The sequence below is a fragment of the Lethenteron reissneri genome, chromosome 9, assembly GCF_015708825.2.
Source record: "Lethenteron reissneri isolate LAM-NWPU_2019-01 chromosome 9, ASM1570882v1, whole genome shotgun sequence".
Classification (NCBI taxonomy): domain Eukaryota; kingdom Metazoa; phylum Chordata; class Hyperoartia; order Petromyzontiformes; family Petromyzontidae; genus Lethenteron; species Lethenteron reissneri.
In genome coordinates, this window is record NC_083787.1 from 9,793,026 (window position 1) to 9,810,792 (window position 17,767).

The 17,767-nt window shown below is 44.0% G+C and overlaps 1 protein-coding gene across 1 annotated transcript in view; it reads right to left on the bottom strand.

Moving 5' to 3' along the window:
• The window catches only part of LOC133339999 (low-density lipoprotein receptor-related protein-like), a 77,257-nt gene continuing 59,490 nt past the window's right edge, over positions 1 to 17,767 (bottom strand). Inside the window, exons 16-58 of the mRNA XM_061548098.1 lie at positions 16,414 to 16,533; positions 16,023 to 16,244; positions 15,793 to 15,912; positions 15,371 to 15,592; positions 15,140 to 15,259; positions 14,744 to 14,965; positions 13,864 to 13,983; positions 13,467 to 13,688; positions 12,589 to 12,708; positions 12,192 to 12,413; positions 11,312 to 11,431; positions 10,915 to 11,136; positions 10,681 to 10,800; positions 9,883 to 10,104; positions 9,654 to 9,773; positions 9,256 to 9,480; positions 9,031 to 9,141; positions 8,565 to 8,786; positions 8,341 to 8,457; positions 7,354 to 7,578; positions 7,098 to 7,214; positions 6,707 to 6,931; positions 6,482 to 6,592; positions 6,013 to 6,237; positions 5,799 to 5,915; positions 5,414 to 5,635; positions 5,190 to 5,306; positions 4,800 to 5,024; positions 4,586 to 4,702; positions 4,196 to 4,420; positions 3,982 to 4,098; positions 3,592 to 3,816; positions 3,378 to 3,494; positions 2,988 to 3,212; positions 2,774 to 2,890; positions 2,384 to 2,608; positions 2,170 to 2,286; positions 1,774 to 1,998; positions 1,518 to 1,634; positions 1,131 to 1,352; positions 892 to 1,011; positions 694 to 761; positions 1 to 555 (exon numbers count right to left, since the gene is read on the bottom strand). Coding sequence (XP_061404082.1) covers positions 487 to 555; positions 694 to 761; positions 892 to 1,011; positions 1,131 to 1,352; positions 1,518 to 1,634; positions 1,774 to 1,998; positions 2,170 to 2,286; positions 2,384 to 2,608; positions 2,774 to 2,890; positions 2,988 to 3,212; positions 3,378 to 3,494; positions 3,592 to 3,816; positions 3,982 to 4,098; positions 4,196 to 4,420; positions 4,586 to 4,702; positions 4,800 to 5,024; positions 5,190 to 5,306; positions 5,414 to 5,635; positions 5,799 to 5,915; positions 6,013 to 6,237; positions 6,482 to 6,592; positions 6,707 to 6,931; positions 7,098 to 7,214; positions 7,354 to 7,578; positions 8,341 to 8,457; positions 8,565 to 8,786; positions 9,031 to 9,141; positions 9,256 to 9,480; positions 9,654 to 9,773; positions 9,883 to 10,104; positions 10,681 to 10,800; positions 10,915 to 11,136; positions 11,312 to 11,431; positions 12,192 to 12,413; positions 12,589 to 12,708; positions 13,467 to 13,688; positions 13,864 to 13,983; positions 14,744 to 14,965; positions 15,140 to 15,259; positions 15,371 to 15,592; positions 15,793 to 15,912; positions 16,023 to 16,244; positions 16,414 to 16,533 — 7,079 coding nt within the window. The 3' untranslated portion in view covers positions 1 to 486. The remainder of the gene's footprint in view (positions 556 to 693; positions 762 to 891; positions 1,012 to 1,130; positions 1,353 to 1,517; positions 1,635 to 1,773; positions 1,999 to 2,169; positions 2,287 to 2,383; positions 2,609 to 2,773; positions 2,891 to 2,987; positions 3,213 to 3,377; positions 3,495 to 3,591; positions 3,817 to 3,981; positions 4,099 to 4,195; positions 4,421 to 4,585; positions 4,703 to 4,799; positions 5,025 to 5,189; positions 5,307 to 5,413; positions 5,636 to 5,798; positions 5,916 to 6,012; positions 6,238 to 6,481; positions 6,593 to 6,706; positions 6,932 to 7,097; positions 7,215 to 7,353; positions 7,579 to 8,340; positions 8,458 to 8,564; positions 8,787 to 9,030; positions 9,142 to 9,255; positions 9,481 to 9,653; positions 9,774 to 9,882; positions 10,105 to 10,680; positions 10,801 to 10,914; positions 11,137 to 11,311; positions 11,432 to 12,191; positions 12,414 to 12,588; positions 12,709 to 13,466; positions 13,689 to 13,863; positions 13,984 to 14,743; positions 14,966 to 15,139; positions 15,260 to 15,370; positions 15,593 to 15,792; positions 15,913 to 16,022; positions 16,245 to 16,413; positions 16,534 to 17,767) is intronic.

Below are 17,767 nucleotides of genomic sequence, written 5' to 3' on the forward strand. Positions count from 1 at the left end.
TGTTGTCTTGAATTTTATTTCCAATAACCACCTGAACATCATAAAACTACATAATAGGACCTCCTTTGCCAGTACCAAAATATGATAATCGGTTTTCCACTTTTTTTCTGGCAACATAACAGGTGTTAAGATGTTAAAACACCAAACTGAAACCTTTTACAAGGAATCATGTCTGCATTAACCACAATACTTGTGGTCAGAATGAAAAAAAAACATACTCTGATAATATATGCATTGTCTTTGAAACTGATAGGTCCACACCAGAGACAGCTTTCTTTGGAACCTCGTCTCAAATTGTGTTAGACCAGAGGACCCCAAAAGGACGCCGTTTGCGTACATGGGGGTGTGTTTGATGCTCTCAAAAGTACTGCATTTTTTTTAAGTGTTCCATACAGTATTGTATTGTATATAGTTATAATTGCTTTAAAACAACTAGTTGTGGTTATTTGGTGGAGAAATTCTCTGCGTTTCAATTTTAAAAAGTGTTTAGGGAAGTTGCTTATAATGTATCTTCACATTCTGCTTTGGTAGTGCATTCTTCATGTGTATTTGTATCTGTCATTTAGGAGGAGAAAAAAACTCATTAATAATGTAAAAAACAGTTCAATACAAGGATTCCATTATTGCCCACCAAGTATAAAAGTATCTGAAAAATATTGGTCGCATTGTCCATAAGATAACCAAGATTCTCACCTCATTCTCCAATTGATTGATGTTCAGAGATGGATCAAAATTCAACATTGCTCTAAAATTATACTTTGCTGTAATACACGAAGGACAAAACAGTGTCAATGTAAATGTCAACGTACAGCAACATCTACTCACAGTGGCAGGCAAAAAGCATTAAACTATTTTTATTTTGAAAAAGACTGAGGAGATACACTGGCTTACCTGGTCTGCATAAAAATAAAGCTTCATCCGAGCCATCTACACAGTCCACTTCGCCATCACAAACAAGAGAAAGCGGAACGCATCCACTGCTTTTGCACTGAAAGTCCCCATCAACACAGGCTGCAAGGCACACATTAGCACACTTTAGGTGAATTTTTAATTAAGGTTTGATCAATAATGTAATATTTTCCAAAGGTTTGGTGGCTCAAAAATGAAAATTTTGAGTTTAAGCCACTCACTGCAGTTGTCCTCATCTGAGTAGTCTCCACAGTCGTTGACTCCATCACACACAAACACTATTCCAAGGCAGTTACCATTGCCACAACGGATTTGGTCTGAGCGGCATTGGCAGTTTGGAGTTTCATCGCTCTGGTCTGCACAGTCGGCCTCTCCATTGCAATAAAACCATCCAGGTATGCACTGCTTCTTGTTAGCACATCCGAACTCACGCACTGCACACTCTGGGTTGTCACATGATAAGACAACTATTGGTGTTGGTTTTACTTCGAAAATCTATCATACATTTACTTTGTTGGGAGTAATATGACGTGTGTATTTTGAGGACCATGATGAAGCATGCACTTTTTACAATAACAGTTTCAAAGAGCAATCGTGATGAAAGGTACCTTTATCACAGCTAATTTCATCTGATCCATCACTGCAGTCCGTTTCTCCATCACAAACAAACATCGAGTCCACGCACAGCCTGCTGCTCCTGCATGTGAACTGGATTGATGAACAAGCTGCAAGGAAAATGAGAAGCAATTTTTAAACAATAGTTTATGTAGCACGACTTATTTAAGTGATATACATTGTTTTCAATTGGAAAGACATTACACAAGTGATATACATTGTTTTCAATTGGAAAGACATTACACTCACTGCAGTTGGCCTCATCTGAGTAGTCCCCACAGTCATTGACTCCATCACAGAAGCTCTCCTTTGCAAGGCAGGTCCCATTTCCACAAGACAGCTGTTGGTCTGTGTGGCACCAGCAGTTCGGAGTCTCATCGCTCATGTCCATGCAGTCCGGCTCTCCATTGCAGTAAAACCGCCCAGAGATGCATTGCTTCTTGTTAGCACAGCGGAACTCATTCACTGCACACTCTGGGTTGTCACATGATAGACAACTATTGGTGTTAGTTTTTTACTTCGAAAACCTTTCATGTATTAATTTTGTTGGGAGTAATACGAGTTGTGTCTTTAAAGGACCATAATGAAGCATCATTTAAAAAAATTACGACAGTTAGAAAAAGTACATTCGTGATGAAAAGGTACCTTTATCACAGCCAATTTCATCAGATCCATCACTGCAGTCCGTTGCTCCATCACAAACAAACATCGAGTCCACGCACAGCCTGCTGCTCCTGCACGTGAACTGAATTGGTGAACAAGCTGCACAGAAAATGAAAAGAAATTATGAAACGATAGTTTATGTAACACGACTTATTTAATTGTTCATTGTTTTCAATTGGAAAGACATTAAACTCACTGCAGTTGGCCTCATCTGAGTAGTCTCCACAGTCGTTGACTCCATCACAGAAGCTCTCCTTTGCCAGGCAGGTCCCATTGCCACAAGGCAGCTGTTGGTCTGGGAGGCAATGGCAGCTGGGAGTCTCATCGCTCTGGTCTGCACAATCGGCCTCTCCATTGCAATAAAACCATTCAGGTATGCACTGCTTCTTGTTAGCACATCCGAACTCACGCACTGCACACTCTGGGTTGTCACATGATAAGACAACTATTGGTGTTGGTTTTACTTCGAAAATCTATCATACATTTACTTTGTTGGGAGTAATATGACGTGTGTATTTTGAGGACCATGATGAAGCATGCACTTTTTACAATAACAGTTTCAAAGAGCAATCGTGATGAAAGGTACCTTTATCACAGCCAATTTCATCTGATCCATCACTGCAGTCCGTTTCTCCATCACAAACAAACATCGAGTCCACGCACAGCCTGCTGCTCCTGCACGTGAACTGAATTGGTGAACATGCTGCACAGAAAATGAAAAGAAATTATGAAACGATAGTTTATGTAACACGACTTATTTAATTGTTCATTGTTTTCAATTGGAAAGACATTAAACTCACTGCAGTTGGCCTCATCTGAGTAGTCTCCACAGTCGTTGACTCCATCACAGAAGCTCTCCTTTGCCAGGCAGGTCCCATTGCCACAAGGCAGCTGTTGGTCTGGGAGGCAATGGCAGCTGGGAGTCTCATCGCTCTGGTCTGCACAATCGGCCTCTCCATTGCAATAAAACCATTCAGGTATGCACTGCTTCTTGTTAGCACATCGGAACTCACGCACTGCACACTCTGGGTTGTCACATGATAAGACAACTATTGGTGTTGGTTTTACTTCGAAAATCTATCATACATTTACTTTGTTGGGAGTAATATGACTTGTGTATTTTGAGGACCATGATGAAGCATGCACTTTTTACAATAAAAGTTTCAAAGAGCAATCGTGATGAAAGGTACCTTTATCACAGCCAATTTCATCTGATCCATCACTGCAGTCCGTTTCTCCATCACAAACAAACATCGAGTCCACGCACAGCCTGCTGCTCCTGCACGTGAACTGAATTGGTGAACAAGCTGCACAGAAAATGAAAAGAAATTATGAAACGATAGTTTATGTAACACGACTTATTTAATTGTTCATTGTTTTCAATTGGAAAGACATTAAACTCACTGCAGTTGGCCTCATCTGAGTAGTCTCCACAGTCGTTGACTCCATCACAGAAGCTCTCCTTTGCCAGGCAGGTCCCATTGCCACAAGGCAGCTGTTGGTCTGGGAGGCAATGGCAGCTGGGAGTCTCATCGCTCTGGTCTGCACAATCGGCCTCTCCATTGCAATAAAACCATTCAGGTATGCACTGCTTCTTGTTAGCACATCGGAACTCACGCACTGCACACTCTGGGTTGTCACATGATAAGACAACTATTGGTGTTGGTTTTACTTCGAAAATCTATCATACATTTACTTTGTTGGGAGTAATATGACGTGTGTATTTTGAGGACCATGATGAAGTATGCACTTTTTACAATAACAGTTTCAAAGAGCAATCGTGATGAAAGGTACCTTTATCACAGCCAATTTCATCTGATCCATCACTGCAGTCCGTTTCTCCATCACAAACAAACATCGAGTCCACGCACAGCCTGCTGCTCCTGCACGTGAACTGAATTGGTGAACATGCTGCACAGAAAATGAAAAGAAATTATGAAACGATAGTTTATGTAACACGACTTATTTAATTGTTCATTGTTTTCAATTGGAAAGACATTAAACTCACTGCAGTTGGCCTCATCTGAGTAGTCTCCACAGTCGTTGACTCCATCACAGAAGCTCTCCTTTGCCAGGCAGGTCCCATTGCCACAAGGCAGCTGTTGGTCTGGGAGGCAATGGCAGCTGGGAGTCTCATCGCTCTGGTCTGCACAATCGGCCTCTCCATTGCAATAAAACCATTCAGGTATGCACTGCTTCTTGTTAGCACATCGGAACTCACGCACTGCACACTCTGGGTTGTCACATGATAAGACAACTATTGGTGTTGGTTTTACTTCGAAAATCTATCATACATTTACTTTGTTGGGAGTAATATGACGTGTGTATTTTGAGGACCATGATGAAGCATGCACTTTTTACAATAAAAGTTTCAAAGAGCAATCGTGATGAAAGGTACCTTTATCACAGCCAATTTCATCTGATCCATCACTGCAGTCCGTTTCTCCATCACAAACAAACATCGAGTCCACGCACAGCCTGCTGCTCCTGCACGTGAACTGAATTGGTGAACAAGCTGCACAGAAAATGAAAAGAAATTATGAAACGATAGTTTATGTAACACGACTTATTTAATTGTTCATTGTTTTCAATTGGAAAGACATTAAACTCACTGCAGTTGGCCTCATCTGAGTAGTCTCCACAGTCGTTGACTCCATCACAGAAGCTCTCCTTTGCCAGGCAGGTCCCATTGCCACAAGGCAGCTGTTGGTCTGGGAGGCAATGGCAGCTGGGAGTCTCATCGCTCTGGTCTGCACAATCGGCCTCTCCATTGCAATAAAACCATTCAGGTATGCACTGCTTCTTGTTAGCACATCGGAACTCACGCACTGCACACTCTGGGTTGTCACATGATAAGACAACTATTGGTGTTGGTTTTACTTCGAAAATCTATCATACATTTACTTTGTTGGGAGTAATATGACGTGTGTATTTTGAGGACCATGATGAAGCATGCACTTTTTACAATAAAAGTTTCAAAGAGCAATCGTGATGAAAGGTACCTTTATCACAGCCAATTTCATCTGATCCATCACTGCAGTCCGTTTCTCCATCACAAACAAACATCGAGTCCACGCACAGCCTGCCGCTCTTGCATGTGAATTGGCTTGAAGAACAAGCTGCAAGACAAAAGCACGTGCAAATATTGATTGTAAGCAATGGTTTGCCAAAGAAGTACGCATTATTCAGATACATTGTTCCATATTTTGATAGACATTTGACTCACTGCAGTTGTCCTCATCTGAGTAGTCTCCACAATCGTTGACTCCATCACACACGAACACTATTCCAAGGCAGGTTCCATTGCCACAACGGATTTGGTCTGGTTGGCATTGACAGTCCAGATTCTCATCGCTATGGTCCATGCAATCTGGCTCCCCATTGCAGTAAAACCATCCAGGTATGCACTGCTTCTTGTTAGCACAGCGGAACTTAGGCACTGCACACTCTGGATTGTCACAAATGTTAGTTGATGGGTCTTTAGTTTTTTGCTTTGAAATTTCATACATTTACTTTGTTGGTGGTACAAGGACCCGTGGCTCTTTAGGATGAGGTTAAATCACTTTTAATTTTAATACATTCGTTAGAGTATAAAACTATATTAAAGTTACCAATATCGCAGCCAATTTCATCTGATCCATCACTGCAGTCCGTTTCTCCATCACAAACAAACATCGAGTCCACGCACAGCCTGCTGCTCCTGCACGTGAACTGAATTGGTGAACAAGCTGCACAGAAAATGAGAAGAAATTATGAAACGATAGTTTATGTAACACGACTTATTTAATTGTTCATTGTTTCCAATTGGAAAGACATTAAACTCACTGCAGTTGGCCTCATCTGAGTAGTCTCCACAGTCGTTGACTCCATCACAGAAGCTCTCCTTTGCCAGGCAGGTCCCATTGCCACACGGAAGTTGCAGCTCTGGGAGGCACTGGCAGCTGGGAGTCTCATCGCTCTGGTCTGCACAGTCGGCCTCTCCATTGCAGTAAAACCATCCAGGTATGCACTGCTTCTTGTTAGCACAGCGGAACTCACTGATTGAACATCCTGGTAAGATATAGATTATTTTATAAGATAACGTGAGATCCAATATGATACTTTCACATTACGAATTGAAGCCACATTACCATCTGGATTGTCAAAGATAACGTTCATGTTTATGAAACATTATTTTTCATAGTTAATGTGTTATTGTAGTCAATTTGTATTAATATATTTAATAGGAAATGGGGTTCTTTATCAAGATTCATAAAAATGGCACGACATTTTTTTTCTTTAGTTTAAAATGTACCTAATTCATCTTCATCCGATCCATCGCTGCAGTCTGTGTCTCCATCAAAAACAAACATCGAGTCAAGGCATTGCCTGCTGCTTCTGCATGTGAACTGACTTGGAGAGCAAGCTGCAGGAAAAAAGTAACACGCACAGATTTCAATACACAGTGATTAACTCAGCAGGAATCCACTTTGAATAATCAACCCTTTAATGCTTAAAAAGACAACGATTCTAAACTCACTGCAGTTGGCCTCATCTGAGTAATCCCCACAGTCGTTGACTCCATCACAGAAGCTCTCCTTGGCCAGGCAGGTCCCATTGCCACAAGACAGTTGCAGCTCTGGGAGGCAATGGCAGCTGGGAGTTTCATCGCTCTGGTCTGCACAGTCGGCCTCCCCATCACAGTAAAGATGTCCAGAGATGCATTGCTTCTTGTCAGCACAGCGGAACTCATTCAGTGCACAATCTGTGTTGTCACATGATAAGACAACTATTGGTGTTGGTTTTTGCTTCGAACATCTTACATACATTTATTTTGTTGGGAGTAATATGATGTGTGTATCTTGAGGACTATGATGAAGCATGCACTTTTTACAATAAAAGTTTCAAAGTGCAATCGTGATGAAAGGTACCTTTATCACAGCCAATTTCATCTGATCCATCACTGCAGTCCGTTTCTCCATCACAAACAAACATCGAGTCCACGCATAGCCTGCTGCTCCTGCACGTGAACTGGATTGATGAACAAGCTGCAAGGAAAATGAGAAGCAATTTTTAAACAATAGTTTATGTAGCACGACTTATTTAAGTGACATACATTTTTTTCAATTGGAAAGACATTACACAAGTGATATACATTGTTTTCAATTGGAAAGACATTACACTCACTGCAGTTGGCCTCATCTGAGTAGTCCCCACAGTCGTTGACTCCATCACAGAAGCTCTCCTTTGCCAGGCAGGTCCCATTGCCACAAGGCATTTGCAGCTTTGGGAGGCAATTGCAGCGGGGAGTTTCATCGCTCTGGTCTGCACAGTCGGCCTCCCCATCACAGTAAAGATGTCCAGAGATGCATTGCTTCTTGTCAGCACATCGGAACTCATTCAGTGCACAATCTGGGTTGTCACATGATAAGACAACTATTGGTGTTGATTTTTGCTTCGAACATCTTACATACATTTATTTTGTTGGGAGTAATATGATGTGTGTATTTTGAGGACCATGATGAAGCATGCACTTGTAGGGGTGTTACGGAGAGGCTGTATACAATGGGATCAGATGGGAAAGAAACACAGTGGGCGTGACTATGTCGGTGCACGGGCAGGTGCTCCCAGCGACGTCCGCATCGGGCAGCCTGGGGGGCCGACTCGGAGCTGGGATCCCCCGGGGCCCCACCCCTCAGCGGGGGTTTTGGTATAAAAGGGGATGAGCCGGAGGGCTCAGGGAGAGATGTTGAAGCTAACCAGTGAAGATCGAAGATCGTCATAGATAGAGCCCTGGACTCCCCTGGATCGCCGCCCTTGTCAGGGCCGGACAGGATCGAGCCAGCGGCGTGGTCCCGAGAGCCAGAGCCGGTGCTCTTGTAAGAGCTGGTCTGGGACTCCGGGTACCGTGAGCCCGACTTACCAGTGTCGGGCTAGCTAGCCTTCCCTAGCCCGTTAGTGGAGGACCCAGGGGTAGGCTAGGCATAGCTAGAAGTGTATCCCCAGTTAGACGGGTGAGGGGGCCGATATCCCCTCCAGTGTTGTATGTCAGTGCTGTACTGTACCGACACGGAATAAATACGTGTGCCTCCAACCCCGGTGTCGAGTCTCCTGGAACACTATTACACATTTTTTACAATAAAAGTTTCAAAGAGCAATCGTGACGAGAGGTACCTTTATCACAGCCAATTTCATCTGATCCATCACTGCAGTCCGTTTCTCCATCACAAACAAACATCGAGTCCACGCACAGTCTGCCGCTCTTGCATGTGAATTGGCTTGGAGAACAAGCTGCAAGAAAAAGGCATGTGCAAATATTGATTGTAAGCAATGGTTTACCAAAGTAGTACGCATTATTCAGATACATTGTTTAATATTTTGATAGACATTTGACTCACTGCAGTTGTCCTCATCTGAGTAGTCTCCACAATCGTTGACTCCATCACACACGAACACTATTCCAAGGCAGGTTCCATTGCCACAACGAATTTGGTCTGAGCGGCATTGACAGTCCAGAGTCTCATCGCTCTGGTCCATGCAATCTGGCTCCCCATTGCAGTAAAACCATCCAGGTATGCACTGCTTCTTGTTAGCACAGCGGAACTCACTGATTGAACATCCTGGTAAGATATAGATTATTTTATAAGATAACGTGAGATCCAATATGATACTTTCACATTACGAATTGAAGCCACATTACCATCTGGATTGTCAAAGATAACGTTCATGTTCATGAAACATTATTTCTAATAGTTAATGTGTTATTGTAGTCAATTTGTATTAATATATTTAATAGGAAATGGGGTTCTTTATCAAGATTCATAAAAATGGCACGACATTTTTTTCCTTTAGTTTAAAATGTACCGAATTCATCTTCATCCGATCCATCGCTGCAGTCTGTGTCTCCATCAGAAACAAACATCGAGTCAAGGCATTGCCTGCTGCTACTGCATGTGAACTGACTTGGAGAGCAAGCTGCAGGAAAAAAGTAACACGCACAAATTTAAATACACAGTGATTAACTCAGAGGGAATCCACTTTGAATAATCAACCCTTTAATGCTTAAAAAGACAACGATTCTAAACTCACTGCAGTTGGTCTCATCTGAGTAGTCCCCACAGTCGTTGACTCCATCACAGAAGCTCTCCTTTGCCAGGCAGGTCCCATTGCCACAAGGAAGTTGCAGCTCTGGGAGGCAATGGCAGCTGGGAGTTTCATCGCTCTGGTCTGGACAGTCGGCCTCCCCATCACAGTAAAGACGTCCAGGGATGCATTGCTTCTTGTTAGCACAGCGGAACTCACTACTGGAACACTCTGGTAGGATATACATTATAAAAAAGATGAAGTGAGATCAAATTGTATACTTTCACATCATAGATTGATGTTTAATTTAATACTGAACTGATTCTACGTTGCATAGGGGAAAAAAACTATTTTAAAGTTATTCGCAAGCAGGTAATTGATTTCATGTTTTTTGTTAAACAAACCTTTCTCACAGTCACTTTCATCCGAGCCATCGCTACAGTCAGATTCTCCATCACAAACGTAGGGCCAGTCCAAACATTCGATGTTGCTGTTATTGCATTTGTACTTGCTTGGAGTGCAAGCTGAAAAAATACATAAATTAATTACTTCGTAGGAATGACAGCATTTTTCTCATCATCAATATATGACATTCAAAATGCTAAAGAATAGTTTACATGATGATTAACTCACTGCAGTTGCTTTCATCTGAATAGTCTCCACAGTCGTTGACTCCATCACACACGAACGCTATTGCAAGGCAGGTTCCATTGCCACAACGGATTTGGTCTGAGCGGCATTGGCAGTTTGAAGTCTCATCGCTCTGGTCTGTACAGTCGGCCTCTCCATCACAGTAAAGACGTCCAGGGATACAGTGCTTCTTATCGGCACAGCGGAACTCACTTTCTGAACATTCTGGTATGACATGGATAAACAATGTGTATTAGGTAAATATTACTTTAACACATTCCTGCGGAGGGATCTGGTAGGAACGTTGGGTTGCTTGGTCAATGGCCAGGGTCAACGGCGGCGTGGTGTATTCCGCCAATATGCCCGACTGTGAGGGCGGGCACAAGCCGGCCTGAGTAGGTTAAACGTTGAATTTTATAAAGGCACCACGGGGTGACCAGCCCCTCCCCACCCAGCCCCACCCCCCACCCAGCCCCTCCCCACCCAGCCCCTCCCCACCCTTCCCTCCCTACCCAGCCCCACCCTCCCCACCCAGCCCCTCCCCACCCTCCCCTCCCCACCCAGTCCCTCCCTCCCCACCCAGACCCTCCCTGCACGACGGACACAATAATCCCCTGTGGGCTGGTGGAACCCGTGGGTTCCTACCAGTAACATTCATTTATTGGTTCCTAATTTGTCCTAACATCATTTTCAGTTACTTTATGGTATGCACATTTCCCAAATACATAGAAACAACACAACCATCTGCGAGTTATCCTTGGGCAGGTAATTAATTTCATGATCATATATTTTGAAACAAACCTCTTTCACAGTCACTTTCATCAGATCCATCACTACAGTCAGTTTCTCCATCACAAACGTAGATCCAGTCCAAACATTCGGTGTTGCTGCTATTGCATTTGTACTTGCTTGGAGTGCAAGCTGGAGAAAAAAAAAACATTAATTCATAATTTGGTAGGAATGATACAAATTTTCTATTCATCAATATATGACATTAAAAATGCTAAAATATAGTTTCCATTATGATTTACTCACTGCACTTGCTTTCATCTGAATAGTCTCCACAGTCGTTGACTCCATCACACACGAACACTATTCCAAGGCAGCTTCCATTATCACAACGCATTTGGTCTGAGCGGCATTGGCAGTTTGGAGTCTCATCGCTCTGGTCTGCACAGTCGGGCTCCCCATCACAGTAAAGACGTCCAGGGATGCAATTCTTCTTATCGGTACAGCGGAACTCACTGCTGGAACACTCTGGTAGGATATACATTATAAAAAAGATGAAGTGAGATCAAATTGTATACGTTCACATTATGGATTGATGTATAATTTTATCCTTAACTGATTCTACGTTGCATAGGGGAAAAAACAACAATTTTAAAGTTAATCGCAAGCAGGTAATTGATTTCATGTTGTTTGTTAAACAAACCTTTCTCACAGTCACTTTCATCAGATCCATCACTACAGTCAGTTTCTCCATCACAAACGTAGAGCCAATCCAGACATTCGGTGTTGCTGTTATTGCATTTGTACTTGCTTGGAGTGCAAGCTGAAAAAAAAACAGAAATTAATTACTTCGTAGGAATGACACAAATGTTCTATTCATCAATATTTAGTGACTGGGAATGTCACTGTGTGGTGCCGGGCTTGCGAGGCCACGGCGGGATGTATACTGTTGTGTGTACACCCCAGACACGGGGTGTAGTACCAGCCCTAGTGGGGGCTTGGGTGAGTGCTGGTTAAACACGGTTGAGAAAGCGAGAGAGTGTCAGCCAGCTAGGGTTACATTGGGAGCATGATACTCTGGCTGACCTGGGGACATGTGACCGGATGATACTGGAGTGGGGCCACCGGTGGAGGGGGCCAATGGGTGGTCACATGGTCCAAGAAGAACTCTCGAGAGCCTTTGGGCAAGAGCGAGAGAGATCGAGAAGGTGGGCGGGGCGAGAGGAGGAGCCAGCCCCAGCCTGGCCCGATATAAGGGGGGCCCTGAGAGGGGCTCGGGGTTCTTACTGTTGGAGAGGCAGGAGATCCACGTCAAGCTTGAAGAAGCCTCCATTCACGCGGTCCGGGACCCAGCTTGTGGTCCAGACCGGGATAGTGGAACCGTGTCTAGTTTTGCTATAGTGTGGTTAGTTTGGTGGTCACCACCCGAGAGTATGTTGTGTTAATATCTTGGAGTATGTTGTGCTAAGAGTTTAATAAAACGTGTTGTTCCCCCCAAGACAACGTATGCGACTCAGTTGGAGTCGCTACTAATATATAACATTAAAAATGTGAAAGTATAGTTTCCATTATGATTTACTCACTGCAGTTGCTTTCATCTGAATAGTCTCCACAGTCGTTGACTCCATCACACACGAATGCTATTCCAAGACAGCTTCCATTGCCACAACGGATTTGGTCTGAGCGGCATTGGCAGTTTGGAGTCTCATCGCTCTGGTCTGCACAGTCCGGCTCCCCATCACAGTAAAGACGTCCAGGGATGCAATGCTTCTTATCGGCACAGCGGAACTCACTGCTGGAACACTCTGGTAGGATATACATTATAAAAAAGATGAAGTGAGATCAAATTGTATACGTTCACATTATGGATTGATGTATAATTTTATCCTCAACTGATTCTACGTTGCATAGGGGAAAAAACAACAATTTCAAAGTTAATCGCAAGCAGGTAATTGATTTCATGTTGTTTGTTAAACAAACCTTTCTCACAGTCACTTTCATCAGATCCATCACTACAGTCAGTTTCTCCATCACAAACGTAGAGCCAATCCAAACATTCGGTGTTGCAGTTATTGCATTTGTACTTGCTTGGAGTGCAAGCTGAAAAAAAACAGAAATTAATGACTTCGTAGGAATGACACAAATGTTCTATTCATCAATATTTAGTGACTGGGAATGTCACTGTGTGGTGCCGGGCTTGCGAGGCCACGGCAGGATGTATACTGTTGTGTGTACACCCCGGACACGGGGTGTAGTACCAGCCCTAGTGGGGGCTTGGGTGAGTGCTGGTTAAACGCGGTTGAGAAAGCGAAAGAGTGTCAGCCAGCTAGGGTTACATTGGGAGCATGATACTCTGGCTGACCTGGTGACATGTGACCGGATGATACTGGAGTGGGGCCACCGGTGGAGGGGGCCAATGGGTGGTCACATGGTCCAAGAAGAACTCTCGAGAGCCTTCGGGCAAGAGCGAGAGAGATCGAGAAGGTGGGCGGGGCGAGAGGAGGAGCCAGCCCCAGCCTGGCCCGATATAAGGGGGGCCCTGAGAGGGGCTCGGGGTTCTTACTGTTGGAGAGGCAGGAGATCCACGTCAAGCTTGAAGAAGCCTCCATTCACGCGGTCCAGGACCCAGCTTGTGGTCCAGACCGGGATAGTGGAACCGTGTCTAGTTTTGCTATAGTGTGGTTAGTTTGGTGGTCACCACCCGAGAGTATGTTGTGTTAATATCTTGGAGTATGTTGTGCTAAGAGTTTAATAAAAGGTGTTGCTCCCCCCAAGACAACGTATGCGACTCAGTTGGACTCACTACTAATATATAACATAAAAATGTGAAAGTATAGTTTCCATTATGATTTACTCACTGCAGTTGCTTTCATCTGAATAGTCTCCACAGTCGTTGACTCCATCACACACGAACACTATTCCAAGGCAGCTCGCATTACCGCAACGCATTTGGTCTGAGCGGCATTGGCAGTTTGGAGTCTCATCGCTCTGGTCTGCACAGTCGGGCTCCCCATCACAGTAAAGACGTCCAGGGATGCAATTCTTCTTATCGGTACAGCGGAACTCACTGCTGGAACACTCTGGTAGGATATACATTATAAAAAAGATGAAGTGAGATCAAATTGTATACGTTCACATTATGGATTGATGTATAATTTTATCCTTAACTGATTCTACGTTGCATAGGGGAAAAAACAACAATTTTAAAGTTAATCGCAAGCAGGTAATTGATTTCATGTTGTTTGTTAAACAAACCTTTCTCACAGTCACTTTCATCAGATCCATCACTACAGTCAGTTTCTCCATCACAAACGTAGAGCCAATCCAAACATTCGGTGTTGCTGTTATTGCATTTGTACTTGCTTGGAGTACAAGCTGAAAAAAAGACAGAAATTATTTACTAAGTAGGAATGACACAAATGTTCTATTCATCAATATTTAGTGACTGGGAATGTCACTGTGTGGTGCCGGGCTTGCGAGGCCACGGCGGGATGTATACTGTTGTGTGTACACCCCGGACACAGGGTGTAGTACCAGCCCTAGTGGGGGCTTGGGTGAGTGCTGGTTAAGCGCGGTTGAGAAAGCGAGAGAGTGTCAGCCAGCTAGGGTTACATTGGGAGCATGATACTCTGGCTGACCTGGGGACATGTGACCGGATGATACTGGAGTGGGGCCACCGATGGAGGGGGCCAATGGGTGGTCACATGGTCCAAGAAGAACTCTCGAGAGCCTTCGGGCAAGAGCGAGAGAGATCGAGAAGGTGGGCGGGGCGAGAGGAGGAGCCAGCCCCAGCCTGGCCCGATATAAGGGGGGCCCTCAGAGGGGCTCGGGGTTCTTACTGTTGGAGAGGCAGGAGATCCACGTCAAGCTTGAAGAAGCCTCCATTCACGCAGTCCGGGACCCAGCTTGTGGTCCGGACCGGGATAGTGGAACCGTGTCTAGTTTTGCCGTAGTGTGGTTAGTTTGGTGGTCACCACCCGAGAGTATGTTGTGTTAATATCTTGGAGTATGTTGTGCTAAGAGTTTAATAAAACGTGTTGCTCCCCCCAAGACAACGTATGCGATTCAGTTGGACTCACTACTAATATATAACATTAAAAATGCGAAAGTATAGTTTCCATTATGATTTACTCACTGCAGTTGCTTTCATCTGAATAGTCTCCACAGTCGTTGACTCCATCACACACGAATGGTATTCCAAGACAGCTTCCATTGCCACAACGGATTTGGTCTGAGCGGCATTGGCAGTTTGGAGTCTCATCGCTCTGGTCTGCACAGTCCGGCTCCCCATCACAGTAAAGACGTCCAGGGATGCAATGCTTCTTATTGGCACAGCGGAACTCACTGCTGGAACACTCTGGTAGGATATACATTATAAAAAAGATTAAGTGAGATCAAACAGTATACTTTCACATCGTGGATTGATGTTTAATTTTATCCTTAACTGATTCCACGTTGCATAGGGGTAAAACAACTATTTAAAAGTTATTCGCAAGCAGCTAATTGATTTCATGTTTTTTGTTAAACAAACCTTTCTCACAGTCACTTTCATCAGATCCATCACTACAGTCAGTTTCTCCATCACAGACATAGAGTCGGTCCAAACATTCGGTGTTGCTGTTATTGCATTTGTACTTGCTTGGAGTGCAAGCTGAAAAACAATACATAAATTAACGTCTTCGTAGGAATGACACAGTTTTTCTAATCATCAATATATGACATTCAAAATGCTAAAGTATAGTTTACATGATGATTAACTCACTGCAGTTGCTTTCATCTGAATAGTCTCCACAGTCGTTGACTCCATCACACACGAACACTATTCCAAGGCAGCTTCCATTTCCACAAAGAATTTGGTCTGAGCGGCATTGGCAGTTTGGCGTCTCATCACTCTGGTCTGCACAGTCGGGCTCCCCATCACAGTAAAGACGTCCAGGGATGCAGTGCTTCTTATCGGCACAGCGGAACTCACTTTCTGAACATTCTGGTATGACATGGATAAACAATGTGTTTTGGGTAAATATTACACTTTGACATTCATTTATTGGTTCAAAATGTGTTCTAACACCATTTCTAGTTACATCGTGGTATGCAAATTTCCCAAATACGTAGATATAACACAACCATCTGCGAGTTATCCTTGGGCAGGTAGTTAATTTTATGATCGTATATTTTTAAACAAACCTCTTTCACAGTCACTTTCATCAGATCCATCGCTGCAGTCAGTTTCTCCATCACAAACGTAGAGCCAGTCCAAACATTCGGTGTTGCTGTTATTGCATTTGTACTTTCTTGGAGTGCAAGCTGGAGAAAATACATAAATTAATGACTTCGTAGGAATGATACACATTTTCTATTCATCAATATAGAACATTCAAAATGCTAAAGTATAGTTTCCATTATGATTTACTCACTGCAGTTGCTTTCATCTGAATAGTCTCCACAGTCGTTGATTCCATCACACACGAACGCTATTCCAAGGCAGCTTCCATTATTACAACGCATTTGGTCTGAGCGGCATTGGCAGTTTGGAGTCTCATCGCTCTGGTCTGCACAGTCGGACTCCCCATCACAGTAAAGACGTCCAGGGATGCAATGCTTCTTATCAGCACAGCGGAACTCACTGCTGGAACACTCTGGTAGGATATACATTATAAAAAAGATGAAGTGAGATCAAATTATACACTTTCACATCATGGATTGATGTTTAATTTTATCCTTAACTGATTCCACGTTGCATAAGGGGGGATTTTTTAAAAGTTATTCGCAAGCAGGTAATTGATTTCATGTTTTTTTTAAACAAACCTTTCTCACAGTCACTTTCATCAGATCCATCGCTACAGTCAGTTTCTCCATCACAGACATAGAGTCGGTCCAAACATTCGGTGTTGCTGTTATTGCATTTGTACTTGCTTGGAGTGCACGCTGGAGAAAAAACAAAAAATCGTAGGAATGACACAGTTTTTCTAATCTCCATATATATAAAAGCCAAATTTGTGAATACGTGTGTCTGTTCAAAATGTTTAGCGTACTTCCCGACATGCAACAAACTGGAAATTTGCCATGTGGGTACTTTCCAGACTGTACACCATGCAAAAATTATAAAAATACACTTTTTTTTAGGGTGGGGGGGGGGGAGCTCAATAATGCATATATTTTTTGCACGGCAAGTGAGCTGTGACGTCAAATCTGTCACGTGACCCGCGCATGTGGAAGCGTAACGCATTGTGGTGGAGTGGTTAGCGCTACGCTGCGCTACGAACCCGGCCACCCGAGTTCGATTCCCGCTCACAGCCACCACCGGTGAGGATAATTTTAACCGGTCCTGGGCCTCCCATACGTCGACTCAGCCTCAAACAATGAACTGGTGTGGTGTGAACATCGCCACCGGGGAGACAAAGGCGGCCGGGCGTGGTGCTGGCCACCAACCCCCTCGTGTGCCGTGCCGGCCTTCATAGGTACTCGCTAACAGCACCTGCCCCCTACAGTCTCTTCTCTTATCTATTAAAGTCTCCGCACGCCCGTGCTCTGGCGAGGGATTTGCCTCTCGAACAGTGCCCTTTACGACCAAAAAAAATTGCCTGCCAGCACGCCCTAAGCCCCGAGGTGGGAATAGGCAATTCCCTTTTCACGTCTGTCACCTTTCAATTAGTTTAGCGTTTTTTTTTAGATATTTATAACACTTGAAAGTTTGCCTATTATTTATTTATTTCCCTTCGCCACGCACTGGGTCACAACGCAGCCAGCTGCACTTACAGCGCCCACGAGGTGACCCCCAGCAGCAATCAACACGCGCCATCGCCCAAGGAAAGTCGCACACTTTTGTATTATATGCTTTTAGATAAGACGTAAGTCCCACTAATTTGTCTTATAAATATTTATCTCATTACACTTTGCTCTGCCCACATGGCTTGCCCCTAGCAACGCACACACGATCGCCACAAATTTTCCTTCGCCTTACACATGCAGCTAAAACACACCAGACACACGTACATTCTTCACTGTGCGATGTCCTCTTCTCCCCACCAAACCCCAATTATACCCCAATGCGTCCTGAAACTACTATACAGCTCCTACATATCACGATTATAGCGCTTACATCACATTATTGTCGCGTTGCCGGGGGGACCGGCCCAGCCCCCAGCCTTCCAAGGTAACA